Here is a 14,186-nt window from a genome sequence, read left to right as displayed (position 1 = left end):
TGTGTGTTTAGTGTTAGTAGAATATCGTGTTTTATAAATTTAAAACTTGACTAATGTGTAAAATGGGCTCAAAATATTAATAAAAATATATCACGCTTCGCACACACCAGTCTACAATATTATACTCTTTAGAAGTTGGAAGTCCCTAGTACCAAGAAAAAGGGGCACTTAGTTCAAAACCTAGTAAAACAACTCTGGTGGGAATTCAAATGATTATACTTGTTTAGGTGATGAACTAAAATATCAAGATTTGACAGACAGAGTAACCAAATTGGAATCTTCAGTTGATAAAATCAAAGGAATGACGGCCACTCTTGTGCAAAACTCTTGACCTCCACAAACTAATAAAGAACTTGTAGAGAATATATGGTTCCATGCCAAATCATATCTCCAACTTCAAAAGCAGTCTGCAGATGCCACTCACAATATACATATGGAGATTATCAGGAATATGATTAGGAATATGATTGAAGCATGGAACAATGATACTCAAGCAAAGATCAAAGCCATTAGAGGTTATCTCCTTCAAATAACAGGCACTATTCTAAAATAAAGGTATCAAGAAGATGATGTCAAAAAGGGGGAGAATGATAGCATGTGGAAGTTTCCTCCACAAGTTGAAAGAGCTCAAAAGAAGTTTGATACATCTGCAGGCAAAAAGGCCAAATCATTATCACATCCACTACAATTTAAACAACTGATCCTTCACACCAAATATATGTTGGCATTGCAAAAATGACAATAGATGTTATATCTACAACAACATTTACCACATTGTCATGCCTATTCCACTAACCAGCAAAAGAAAAGCAATTACCTCACCCATAAAAGTTAAATCATCACTTCCATCTTTAAACGTACCAAATGCCACAGCCATAATTTATTCCACTCATCCCTAAGAAATACAGTCCACAACTTCATCCCATGACCTTCCAAAGCCAATCAATGTCAAAGAATATTTGGAGCCCAAAAAGAAGTAGGCTAACAGGATTGTTCTGGAAAGAAACCAAGGAAAGGATCACAAACAACTATAGCAAATCCTATCTAAGGAATACAGAAAAGTAAATGCTTTAGAAGGTTATACAACAATGATATGCAAAAAAGTTGTTAAGGGAAGATTACATAAACTACATCATGGAAAAGAAGCCCTATGATGCAACCAAAGATCAATTCACAGGATGTCCGACTGAGTCCCTGCTAGACGAAATAGCATGGATTGAAAAGATGAAGCTTATTACTGAAATCAACCCTACTCCTTCCAACTAGAAAACTAGAAGAAAACCAAATGATAATGGGCACTACAGTCAAGGAGGATGAAAGAAGAGATGGTTGCTGCTAAAATTGGCACCACTAAATCAATGGAAAAATGGGATGAACCAACAATCTTACAAAACTACAAGAGACTGGAAATTGTAAGAGAAAACAATCCCTCAGTTCCCAGAAAGCCAGAATATAATCAAGTAGACTTCCCCATAAAGGCTTTAGTTGACCCCTCAGACATTCGATCTCCAAGGATCATATCAGCGGCTGCAAGAAGCTATCTAAAAAGACAAATAGAGATGTCAAAAGAAAATATAAGGATACAACAAGATGAGCTCACAAAAGAAGGATTCAATCAAATTAAGCAGAGGAGCTCAAATACACATCAAGAAGATCTACTTGAATTTTGGGAAGACCTGTTTCCCCAAACTCATCTACAATAACTCTGGTCCCAGCAAACCCTCCTAACCTCAAAATTCTAAAATAAAACTCAGACAAAACAAGCCAAGAATTGACTTTGCTTAGGGCTAGTGGGGAAGTTCAAAAGATCTCAAAGAATAGTGTCTTTGGGCTCAATGATGCAGATATGCAAGACCTAATAAGTCTTCCACTCGAAAGGGATTCATAAGATAGCTTTTCTATGAAGTTTGAATTACAATTCAAGGTTTAGATCAGAGACAAGTTGATGAGAAAATAAAGATTGATCTAATAAACATATGTTTTAGCATAATCTATTCTAGGGGGATATTGTTGGACCTACAAAAGAATAGATGATATTTAAAAGCCAAAACATGACCTTTTGATCAAGAAATAAACAGTTGATGAAGCATTCTCCTACCAAAGATAGTGAATCTTGACTATTAATCAGAACATTTGCTAGAAGTGTAACAACCCGCGTTTTGAAAGTCAAAGTACAAGTCAAAGTCAAAGTCAAAGGAAGAAAAGATTGCTAATTACGATGTGTCACTCCTTGCTTAACTATTGATTGTACACCATAGACTTGTAATCGAATCCTTTAATTTGTGTACTTTAGTTGTATTATGTGAAGTACCTATAATAATCGCAGTTTAATTGATGTTAATCGCTAATCTATTTCATTGCTAATCGCATCGCATTCGCAACTGAAACCTGTAGTTCTGTATATTGTTTTACGTGTGTGCGCTATTTATGTGTTACTTGTGCATGTTTATATTATGTTTGGGGTGATTAATCGAAATGCAATTGCAACTCTATCACAACGCCATCTAATCGCAAACGCTAAACGCAAGTTTATTTATGTTGTTGTATGTTAGTTATATTATTCGTTTGACTATTATTTAAATCTATCGCATCGCTTAATCGACACTCGCTTGAACGCGTCGCAACGCCCAATGCACGAAACGAGACATAGAAAGCCAATTCGCGGCAGCCCTTCGATCGAATGGTCATCCGTACGGATGACCATCCGATCGGATGGCCATCCGATCGGGTTGCCATCCGATCCGTTACTTGTGCACCGCCTTTCCTCTTTTGGACACCTATAAATAGCCCTGTCACGTCACAAACAGTGATGTGACAGCTCTCTCTGCGACCCTTCGACTTCTCATGCCATTTTCTCTCGATTTCTCGCGATTCTTGTAAGTTTCTTCCTCAAATCTTGTACATCTATCATCTACACACACTTCTTCATCTTTTTCACCTTGAATCTTAACTTTTAACCATGAAATCGACTGATTTGAGGTGTTATAGGATGATGTCATCATGGGATTCTTATAAACTTCAAGATTTTGCCTCATTCCACAAGAGCAACTCAAATCTAAAGGATTTCAACATGATTTAACACTCATTTCGCATAAATCTAAATATTTTCAAGAATAAAAGGATTGGAAGGATGTTTTCATAACTTTCTTTCAACTCTTTTACACTCATGAACTCAAAACCGATAGAATCGGAGCTCGTTCAGGCCTTTTACTCGTTTTCCTAGTGAAGTGTCAGTCGGAGATCTGATTCCTATCAACGAGATAACCGACTTAGCGGGTTGAACATGAAAAACCGTCAAGAACAGTTAACTGGTCAAACGGGGTGATTCCCATCCGATCAGATAACTCGGACTTGGTGGGGTTTCCGTTGTTTAGAACGTAGTCATACCGTCTCGATCAAACCGCAAAATTTTCAAACTTAGCAAAATTTTCCAAGTTTCAAAACGACCAAGTCACCAAACGGACCGCCGTCCGATCGGATTGCCATCCGATCGAACGACAATCCGATCGGATGACATCTGGTCACAACACTTGAATTTTTACAAACTTTCAAAACACATCAGTTCCAGCGGATTGTCATCCGATCGGACGACCATCCGATCGAATGACCATCCTGCTGTGAACTTGTTCTCCCTGAAATTTCTCGCTGAACGGATCGCCATTCGAACGAACGGCCATCCGATCGGACGATCGTTCGATCGAACGACCTGGAAGGTAGAGATACTTCTCTGATTTTAAAATGCTACAACGAAAACTTCAAAGCCATCATACACAAACACACCCATCCCAAACGAGTGGCAATTTGACCGAATGGCCATACGACCGGATGACCATCCGTCCGGGTTGTCATCTTATCGAATGACCATCCGTCCAATCGGATGACCCTTCGTCACCATTTAACGTGCCCTTCGTCGCTTATACTGTCGTTCTGTAATCAGGCTAACTTTCCAGCGTTCCCTTCAATCCATGACGATGTTTATTTATTAAACGCTATCTGTGAGTATACTTGAACCCTTTTTGCTTTATGCACTTTTGGGTGTTACATACGTTACTTATTCAAGTCACAATCGACACACAACACAAACACTTTTATACGCTGACCGTTATTGCATGTTATACGTGTTATTCGATGGATGCTTGTATGTTATGTTTACACAGTGATTGTTGCCTGACACCTTAGCAACGATAGTACTATAGTTTGGACTCAGCACCTGTCATGGACAGAGGTTGTTAAGGGCTTTACTTCACGTGTGCCAGTGGGGAAATGTGTTGCGCATTCTACAACTCGCAGTCACGTCTGTGCATATTTCATTGTCGATGACCTACTAGCTTCACTTTACTACATGTTACATACTGGTCATGCATAAACGTTTTCGCTATCTAATATACTATTAAACTTGTATGCTCACCTTTACACTATGTGTATTGACCTCTATCTTAACGTATATGATAGGTGTTTGATCGATGTCGTAAGGTCGGTCAAAAATAAAGTAATAGTGTCCTATTCACTTTTTACTAGTAAAGGGTAAGTAGGGTATCAAATCCACGGGGAATCAGTGGAGAGTATGAAAGTTCGTTGCTTATGATTATTATCTAACTTAAAATCTAATTGCTTTTTGCAGTTTGTGAGAATAATTATGAAAACGATTGTAAAATTGTATTTGTAAACAATAATGAGAGAAAGGACCAATCTCCGGGTTTCAGGTTATGCAGAAAATCGGTTTACTTAGTTACTACCAATTGGAAATCACATAGACATGATTTGAAAACTTCTTTTGATAAATAATTAACGGACAATATATTTGATTGCAATGATCCACGATCGAAACCGAAAGATTGATGCAAATGAATAGTAGTCCAATTAATTTCCAATTTCAGATTTCATACACATAGTCAAGTTCAATGATTAAAGGTTTAAAACAATGACATCCTAGAATTTAATCCCGGTTGTTGATGAACATACCAAATAATTGATGAACTCAAATGATTATGATAACCAAATAATTGTTTAATCAAAACAAAAACAAAAACAATAAGAATAACTAACCGAAAGATTAATCAATTCCCAATCCAAACAGTTGTAACAATAAGCAAACCAACGTTTAAACACAAACCCTATTCCCGGAGACGGTCACGGGAAACCTAGCCGCTCATGACGTGCGTGCAATCCTCAAAAGCTTGGTAGAAAGTTGACGACATGATCGGTTCGGTAATCGGTGGAGATTGACGATGTTGATCCAAAGATTATGGGAACCAAGAAATAGTGTTTTATGGCACCTAATCGATGATGATCGAGATGTTCATATTGAGAGTTCCCAAAAGCTCTTCTATGTGGCTGCCAAACAATTCGTGAATGAATGATGATGCTCCTGGGCCGATTTAGGAGCCCAACATAATTAATGGGAGCCCAAAAAAAAACTATTTAATGTTGCTGCCTCACTAATTCGTAATCATGAGGTGATGAAGTGTTGATGAATGATTGAATTAAGAGTTCAAAACTTGTATTCAGTGGCTGCCAAGAGTTGTACAGGGCTACCCCAAATCGATGATAGTGGCTGCTCACCTTTCGTGAGTCATCAAGCCCACTAAGAGGGTTTTTTTTAAAACCTTAAATCCCCTACACACTTGACCATGTTCAAAGCATGTGCACCTCTAAACCCCTCTTTTTGTTTGTCTTGGAATCCTTATGTCACATCTCCCCACCGTAAACCTCAAGTGAAAGTGGCTGTTTCTTTTTGTCATGGAACAACTCCAACCGTAGGTTACAACTCAAAACGTAAGCTGCATGTACACAGTTCTGTTTCTTTCATGAATTGTTCCTTCCCCACATTCCAAGAAGTAATAATAATTTCTCACAAAGTCCATTATGTAATGATGATGTTTTCCACGTGAATGATCTTGCAATTCAAGATTTTATGATGATGTGACTTATAGAATGCTCCAATGAAAAAGAATCCTTTCAAATGTATGCATGATGTTCAAAGAAGTCAGCCATCTGCATGTATTAATCATGTTGTCCATTTTTTCCAACGATACTATATGTTGGCCGCCTTTATTGATATCACATGTTCCGCTTCATCGTTAAACTCCGTAACTTTGCCAAATTACACGTTCTTACCTGCAAATATACAAACTCTAGCAATAATCCCATTCCAATCATATAATCATATAAAATAAGCTAAACCACACAAAATCAACCCTTAAACACCCATGTTTCACACTCTCTATCAGTGTTTAGGATGCTTTTGATTGCTAGCTGCTATGGAATCAAGCTAGGAGAGTCTAGAAATAAACTAAATAAAATCAGAGTTGTCGGAATGGATATTCGTCTTTGAGAACAACGTCTGTAATAACTGTTTTATTTTATATGTTTGTGGTATAGGACATGAACCTTTAATATAATATAATTAATAGTTGTTATGGATCCTCCTGGACAATCTGTTTCGCTCAGTGCTACACTCCGATGGTTCCGCCATCAGTTGGGGTGTGACAAGAAGACATTTAAACATCTGTTTGAAGCCTTAGAACCACTGTTGAAGAAAAAACCGTTCTTCAAGGCCAAGCTCCGTTGATGCAAAGCATTGATCATGAAGACCAAACATCTGTTGTGGCCAACAGATGTTTGATAGAAGCCAATAGCAGTTTGAAGAACAGAGATTTCTCAATGTAACAGTACTTAGCTAAGTAAAGACTTTTCATGTAATAGAACTGATGTTAGATCTCCGTAGATGTTTGCTAACATCTGTGGAACTATTCTGTAAGGAAAGTTAGATGTCATTAACAGGGTGACGTCAGTTGATTGCGAACAGAGCTTTCATACTTATATAAATAAATCTCACTTGTTAGAGATCTACTTATCACATTCATTCCTTTTGTACGAACAACAAAGTGTGTGATCAGGCTGAGGGGGAGTTTGTATAATCATTGCACTGTATTTATAATCATTAGATTTCAATAGAAAAATTGTCTTGATATAACTTCCTGCTTGTGTGTTTATATTATTTGCATTACAATTTACAATTTTTTTTGTTCTTCATGTTTTAAATACAAAAGTTCTATAGACTCGGGTCCTACAGAGGTACACCCTAAAACGACATGTGTTGATGTGACAAATGCTTTTTAGTTAAAAATCAGGATATGTGACAGGAAATTATGACACCCGTAAATCCATCGATCCCTAAAAACCCATAAAAGTCCAAAATTTATGACTCAAATTCTTAAACATTGGATTGAGGGACCTAAATAGGTAGGGTCCAAGACACAATACAAAATATGAATAAATAAACCCAAAAAGAATCCTACACCAAAATCAAAAAGGGCCCCACATAATTACTCAACAATAATGGACTACCAAAAAGGTACCACCATGACAAAAAAAAAAATATTCGCTCTCCACGAATTAGAATAAAGAGGTCACTATGAGATGGTTATGGAGAGAGACTACCTAATGTAACTATGATGTCAACCCTAAAATGAAGACTTCTATAAATGGTAATAAAGATAATTAGTCAGGTATGCTCTCAATCACTTTACTCTTCTCCATATTCTTACTTCAATGAAACAAGTATTTATTCTCATGGGGAAAGTGGTCACAGGAGGACCTCTCTTCCTCTAATGAGACTCACCGTGTTCTGTATTGCATGAAGCCAAGCCTTAATCGCTGTGAAAGAGTGAAGTCTCATCATTAATCTATAGTGTGCTAGGATTTCCCTCTTCAGCTTGTCTAATCTAAAACTTGGAGCTACCAAAACACTTCAAAAATAGGTCACTCGGCTGGTAGTTTGGCAAATTGCCAAGACTAAGTGAACGAATTTAATAAAATAATTAACTTAGGGTTGACTGCGCTTTTCTAATTTAATCAGTCACCATATATTCAACAGTCATAGAGGACATAGGTTCAGGAGAGGAAAAAAGTAGACAAACAGAATTGCACATGTATCCACTGTCCCTAGCTTATATGACAAACAGACTAAAGAATTCCACACATATCCACTGTCAAAAGGAAATGAAAATGAGTTTTTTTTAGATAAATGAAGGTACCATTCTTATGAAAACTTAACTTGTTTATAATAAAGTAAACTTAATTATATTACATGTCTTGCAACTATATGAAAACTTAAGTTTATTAAACAATAAACAACTATAGAGTTTTTTCACATCATGGATCAATACTATCATTGAAACTCAAGAGGGATGATGATGATTTGCCATAAGCTAGTATCGATAGTTCCTCCCCATACACCACGGGAGTGATATTTGTTTGAATGGTAGAGCGAACATGCGACCTACGTATCGTTTCTAACTCTATAGCAACTTCTTTCATTGTTGGCCTATATTTTCCGTTCATATTTAAGCATCGCATTGCTAGGTTAGCCACAATCAGAAGCTCATCCTTAGTACCCTCTTTAATTACCACTGCATCGAAAATTGACATAGCACGCCCTTCTTCCATAGCTAACATAAAGTGTGTAGCTAAATTTTTGTTTTCACCAAACCTAGTTAGAGAAATTGGCTTTTCTCCAGTTAAAAGTTCAACTAAGACAACTCCAAAGCTATACACATCACTCTTTTCAGTGAATTGGCTAGATTGGAAATACTCAGGATCAAGGTAGCCAAACGTACCTTTGACTAAGGTAGTCAAATGAGTTTGATCTATTGAGACGAACCTTGAACTTCCAAAGTCAGAAATTTTGGCCCTGCATTTGTCATCCAAAAGTATATTGCTGGATTTGATGTCTCTATGATATATTGGAATGGAAGTTGATGAATGCAAGTAAGCAAGTGCTCCTGCAACCTCTGTAGCTATTTGTAATCTCATGTCCAAAGAAATTGAGAACTCGTGAGCAGCTTCATTGTGAAGCCGATCATACAAGGTGCCATTTGGAATGTACTCGGAAACTAGGAGAGGGACGGCTGTCTCGAGGCAACATCCTAAAAGTTTGACCACATTCCTATGATTGATTTGAGAAAGAACAACCACTTCATTGATGAACTGCTCTAATTGGCTTTCATCAACTATTTTTGATTTCTTGACGGCCACAATCCTTCCATCCACCAACATACCTTTATAGACTGTACCATGACCTCCTCTCCCAAGAATCCTATTTTCATTGAAGTTGTCAGTGGCCTTCTCAAGGTCTCGTGATGTGAAATGTATGGTTTTATCAACTAATGACGGGTCAGCTTCTTCTTGTTGTTTTAGAAGTAAACCACCATTGCGTTTAAAGAATTTCTTTCTACGCCTCCTTTCTTTTGTTTTCTTGATCACTTTGTACAATACATAGCCAATTGCAACAAGAAAAAGTACACCCATGGTTAAGCTAACACCTGAAAAAAGGCCGGGCCATACAATATTAATTGTAAGTAAATAATGTAAATGGTATAAAAATTAACTATCCCACTTGTGTCTTACTCTGTTTTGTTTCTAAAGAATGCAATTTTATAACAGGTAACTATAATGGAAGTATTTATTTTAACGGTATAAGAACTTCCCCAGTTAAGCTACTAATAAAATTATAGTTAAAAATTTTATGTTCCCAAAAGATGAAATTGGAGATGATACTTCCAGTTCCGATTGTTTAGAGATCCAGTGGAGGTTTCAAATCAGAATAACTTTTTTTAAGAAGAAAAAAAAAAGAAATTTTAACCAATAAAAATCCTGCATTTTGTTACATTTAATATTTATATCTAATGTTATTGTAAGGGTTATATTGGTAAACTAGTGTAGATCATTAATTTTTATTCTTCCTCTTTAATAGTTAACTACATTAAATTTGTAACTTATTTTTCAAAATATATATTATCAAAAAAAAAAAAAGTTTAAGTGTAGGATAAGTTACAAGGTGTATAGAATAAATTTCAACATGTGAAGAACAATTATCGAAATGTATAGGATATTTTTTATGTGTGTAGACAAAAGATTTTTAGTGTAAATGATAATAGTCTTTATGCCTATTTAGTTAGTTAAAGATAATAATAAATGAAAGGAGATAATAATAAATAAGGTACGTAGCGTACGCAAAAGAACAAAATTAAACCAAGTGGTCATTTCATAAAGTTAAAATATATAACTTAAAAATTATTTCACAAAAATAATATATAATTTACGGAGAACGATCCATTAAAAAAGAGGCAAAATAGCTTAAAAAGAATATATAACTTAAAAATTATTTCACAAAAATAATATATAATTTACGGAGAACGATCCATTAAAAAAGAGGCAAAATAGCTTAAAAAGAATTGTGGAAAATGAAATGAAACACTACTTCTAAATAGACTAAAAGGGTATTTAGGTCCTAAAATACGAACTCTTATCCTTTTGTTTTTCAAAAGACAACTAAAAAAATCTAGAAAAAAAATATAACATGAAAAATATACTTAAAAAAACATAGCAAAAAATATCTTGTACAAAAAAAATTAGCAAAAAAAATGTTAGACAAGATAGAAATACGACACAATCTTTTAGGCTTTTTTAGTTGACATGTTTTATATGGCAATATAGTATTTAAATTAAAGAAAAAATATACTTGATTTTAAGGTGCATTTAAAAAAAATCTAAAATTATAAAAGTTTTAAAGGGAAATATGCATGTTTCTTGCATGTGAAGAGTGAAATTAATAAATAGCAGGGTCGTTCCAACGTTTTTGTAAACCCTAAGCGGACTATGAAGTGAGACCCTTTTGCAAAACATATAAAGATTAATAGAAAAATTAGCTGCTAAAGTTAACCTACGTTTTGTAATTAGCCCTAATTTTGCCTAAAAATTCGCCTTCAATCCCGACAGACCCGACGCCATGAGTGATTACCGTTAGTGATAGCCGATAACCTAGAAAATCGAAAGAGCAAGATGCGATAGGAGGTAGGAACGATGACTGCGACTCAATTTTAGGGATTTTTGGCGCTGATTCACGGAATTCGGATGAGATCGAGTGGTAGATGGTTGCTACAAACTGCAGTTATGTCTGTGGTTTAATTTTGAAACCGGGTAATGTGGGTTTTTTTTCCTAAACAATTTTTACCTGTGTAACTTTATTAAAAAAATAGTTTAGTTTTGCTTTTTATTTGAGCCTGATACATATATAATACATAAAATTTACTAAAAATTGGAGGTCCTTGATTTTTGGTGACCCTAGGCCCGTGCCTAGATTGGTAAGCCTAACGGGCCGGCCCTGATAAATAGGTTATTTCAAAAAAATCTATTATACCTTTTTTTCCTATATTTTTATCTTAATTATTGATTTAAAAATAGATTAAAATTGATTCTTATTCTAGAAAACCTTATAATTTACTGTTAAGATTTGTTTAATATAAAAATTCATAGACGACACTAGTTTGAATAGGTAATTATCTTTTTCGACTATTGGAAGTGTTTTTTCAACATCAACTCTTGCTGCATTTACGGTAACTTTATCTGAAAGTATTCTCATAAATATAACGTTGGATTTTCGACTGTTTTGAATACATATGAGAATTACAATTACCCGTAAATATCAAATACAAATAGGTTAACATAAAAGATAATAGAGTATTTTTTTAAACTTCTTAATTCTTATCATAATGTTAAGTTAAAAAATAATAATAATAATAATAAATAAATAAATAAAATCGTGTAGCTAGTAGAGTAACACATAATTAATCGAGTGATTATAATTACTTTGCTAGTGTAAATAAACTAGATTTTTTTCTTTAAATTCTGAGACTAAAATATGTACTTAACAAGATATGAAAAAAAAAATAAAAATGAGCTCTTTCACTTCACAAGTTAACCTCATTTATACAGTTACTTTACTCTTAAAATAATGTTGGACGCACATGTACAAAGATGACACTTTTTAGTTAAATGGGTGTTTGAAAAAAAAAAAAAAAAAAAAAAAAAACATTTCTCAAATAGGTGTAGTTTTAGGCTTTTTAGCTAATAAATGAATGTCAAATAAATTGTCATGGTTTCAACTTGTAATACTTAAAACTTCTCTTTTCCTGTGTAATCTTAATGGAGAGAGGAGGGAGGCAGCTGGGAGGACGTCCCTCCCAGACGAAGGAACCAGGATGGCGAACTCGCTGGGTGGTAAATGAACCATTTCGGTGCAGATTCCCAACTTTGTTTAGTATTAAATCTGAAAAAAAACCTAAGGTTAAAGAGAGAGTGGGTGTGTCGGGTGGGTCATTACGCTTCTTGTGGAACTGGAGAAGGTTGCAACTCTCGGCTGAGGAGGAAGGCTAGTTGTACCTATTAAATGGGTTGTTGGAACATGGTGAGCTATCTCAAAATTGTGACAAGTGGACCTAGATCGGCATTCAGCGTTGGCATAGTCAAGAGACTTTTATTGGTTGGGTTGAATTCAATAATATTTTTGTGTTTCAACGGTGCAAGTGGATTTCTTTGAAATATAATGTGTCTGCTTGATGAGCGGAGCTAGATAGAATTCCGAGCGCATTAGCTCTTAATAAAAGGAATGTTGCCATCGACAATGTGTCATGCCCTTTATGTAATTTCGGGGAAGAATCGGTTGACCATCTGTTCACATGTTGCTGCGTTGCTTCGGTTCATTGGCAACATGTAAGCTCATGGTGCAAGGTGGCGAATTTTTTCTCCTTTTCTTTCAAAGACTTGTTTGAAATTCAACGGACTTCATGGTTAGAGGCAAGGGCTAAAGAGGCTTTGTATGGCATCATTATTATTAGTTGCTAAAGTCTATGACGTGCTAGGAAGTAATGAAAGTTTTCTAATAAATATAGGAGAAAAATGCAATTTGCGTCCCTGTGGTATGTCCCATACATCAACTTGAGCCCCTAAATTAAATTTTTGGTTTTTTGAGCCCCTGACTTTATAAATTCATAACACTTTGAGTCCTTCTGTCAAGATTCCGTCCGTTTGACCGTTTGACTATTGTTAAATGTCCAATATACCCTTAATGACCTTATTTAAATAATCCCTTATCCCCTAAATTTGTCAAACTGATTCATAAGAACCCTAACCCCCAATTCCCCTAACCCCCAATTCCCTAATCGATTAATCCAGTGTGAAGATGTCTCAACAATCAGCTTCAAGCTCCAACAAAAAATCAGCTGGTGGGGAAGCTTCTCAATTCCTTTGTTCTTGTGGTGCAGCTACGTGGTACAAGGTATCAAAGACGGAAGCTAACCCAAATCGACGATTCTTATGCTGTGTAAGTTAAAATTATAGAAGAAAGATTGAAGTTATATGGCAAATTCCTGATTGATTTGTTTCTACAGAAGAAAGATTGTGGATTTATAAGGTGGGCTGATACACCTTCATCTCCACCTTCAAATTCATGCTCTGCTTGTGAGAAGGTAATACCCGCATTGTTAAGGAGCATGGAAAAGAAAGATGATTTTGCAATGAAGAAAGCTAACGAAGTGATGTTTTTTAAGATGTGTTTATTGTTTAGTTGGTTAATGATTGTGGTTGTCTATGTGTACTTTTAGTTTAATGTAACAGCTCTTAATGTAATGAATGTTGGTTATGTGTCTTGTTTTGCTTAATGTATGAAGGAGCATTCAACATGTTTTGTTTAGTATCACTTTAATGCTATCAATGTTGCTGTTGATGTGTAGAATAACGAATTGGTTGAGGAAGTGGCGGACAATGAGTTTGACATAGTGCCCCATGTGTTGAATGAGGAGTGGTTTGATGACTATGATGCTGTGATAGAAGTGTTGAAAGCAGAGTATGAAGCGTCTCTTCCAGATCCAGCAGCGGACTACGACTCAGAAGAATTGGAAAGGGATAGGTGGGAATGTGCAGTTCAACCACCGGAGGATGATTGGTACCATGATCCGTACCCGGGAGAGCATTCTTCTGACTCTGAATGGTCAAATGATGATGCTCATTGGAAGTAGATTGTTAGGGTTTTCCATGTTTGTATTGTAACATTAACTGCATGTCTTTGTATTGATACGTTTAATGAAATTTAGTTGGTTGAAATTTAGTTGGTTGAAATTTAGTGTTTGTATTAACTGCACACACAAACTGCATACACAAACTGCCAAACTACATACACAAACAGAACTGCATACACAAACAGAACTGCATACACAAACTGCCAAACTGCATACACAAACAGAACTGCAAACACAAACTGCATAAACTACACAAACTGCAGTTGAACATCAACTGCATACATAAATTGCATAATCTGCATTACAAGTCTTAAACCAGTCTTAAAC

The 14,186-nt window shown here is 35.6% G+C and overlaps 1 protein-coding gene across 1 annotated transcript; it reads right to left on the bottom strand.

The window, feature by feature from the left end:
* Nucleotides 1-8,157: 8,157 nt before the first annotated feature.
* Nucleotides 8,158-9,312, bottom strand: LOC110943061 (wall-associated receptor kinase-like 9). The gene has a single exon (XM_022184817.2). The coding sequence runs from the start codon at nucleotides 9,310-9,312 to the stop codon at nucleotides 8,158-8,160; it is 1,155 nt and encodes a 384-aa protein (XP_022040509.1).
* Nucleotides 9,313-14,186: the final 4,874 nt, after the last annotated feature.

This window comes from Helianthus annuus, chromosome 5 (assembly GCF_002127325.2).
Source record: "Helianthus annuus cultivar XRQ/B chromosome 5, HanXRQr2.0-SUNRISE, whole genome shotgun sequence".
NCBI lineage: Eukaryota > Viridiplantae > Streptophyta > Magnoliopsida > Asterales > Asteraceae > Helianthus > Helianthus annuus.
Note: the sequence above shows the minus strand (reverse complement) of the source record. Positions and strands in the feature narration are given on the sequence as shown.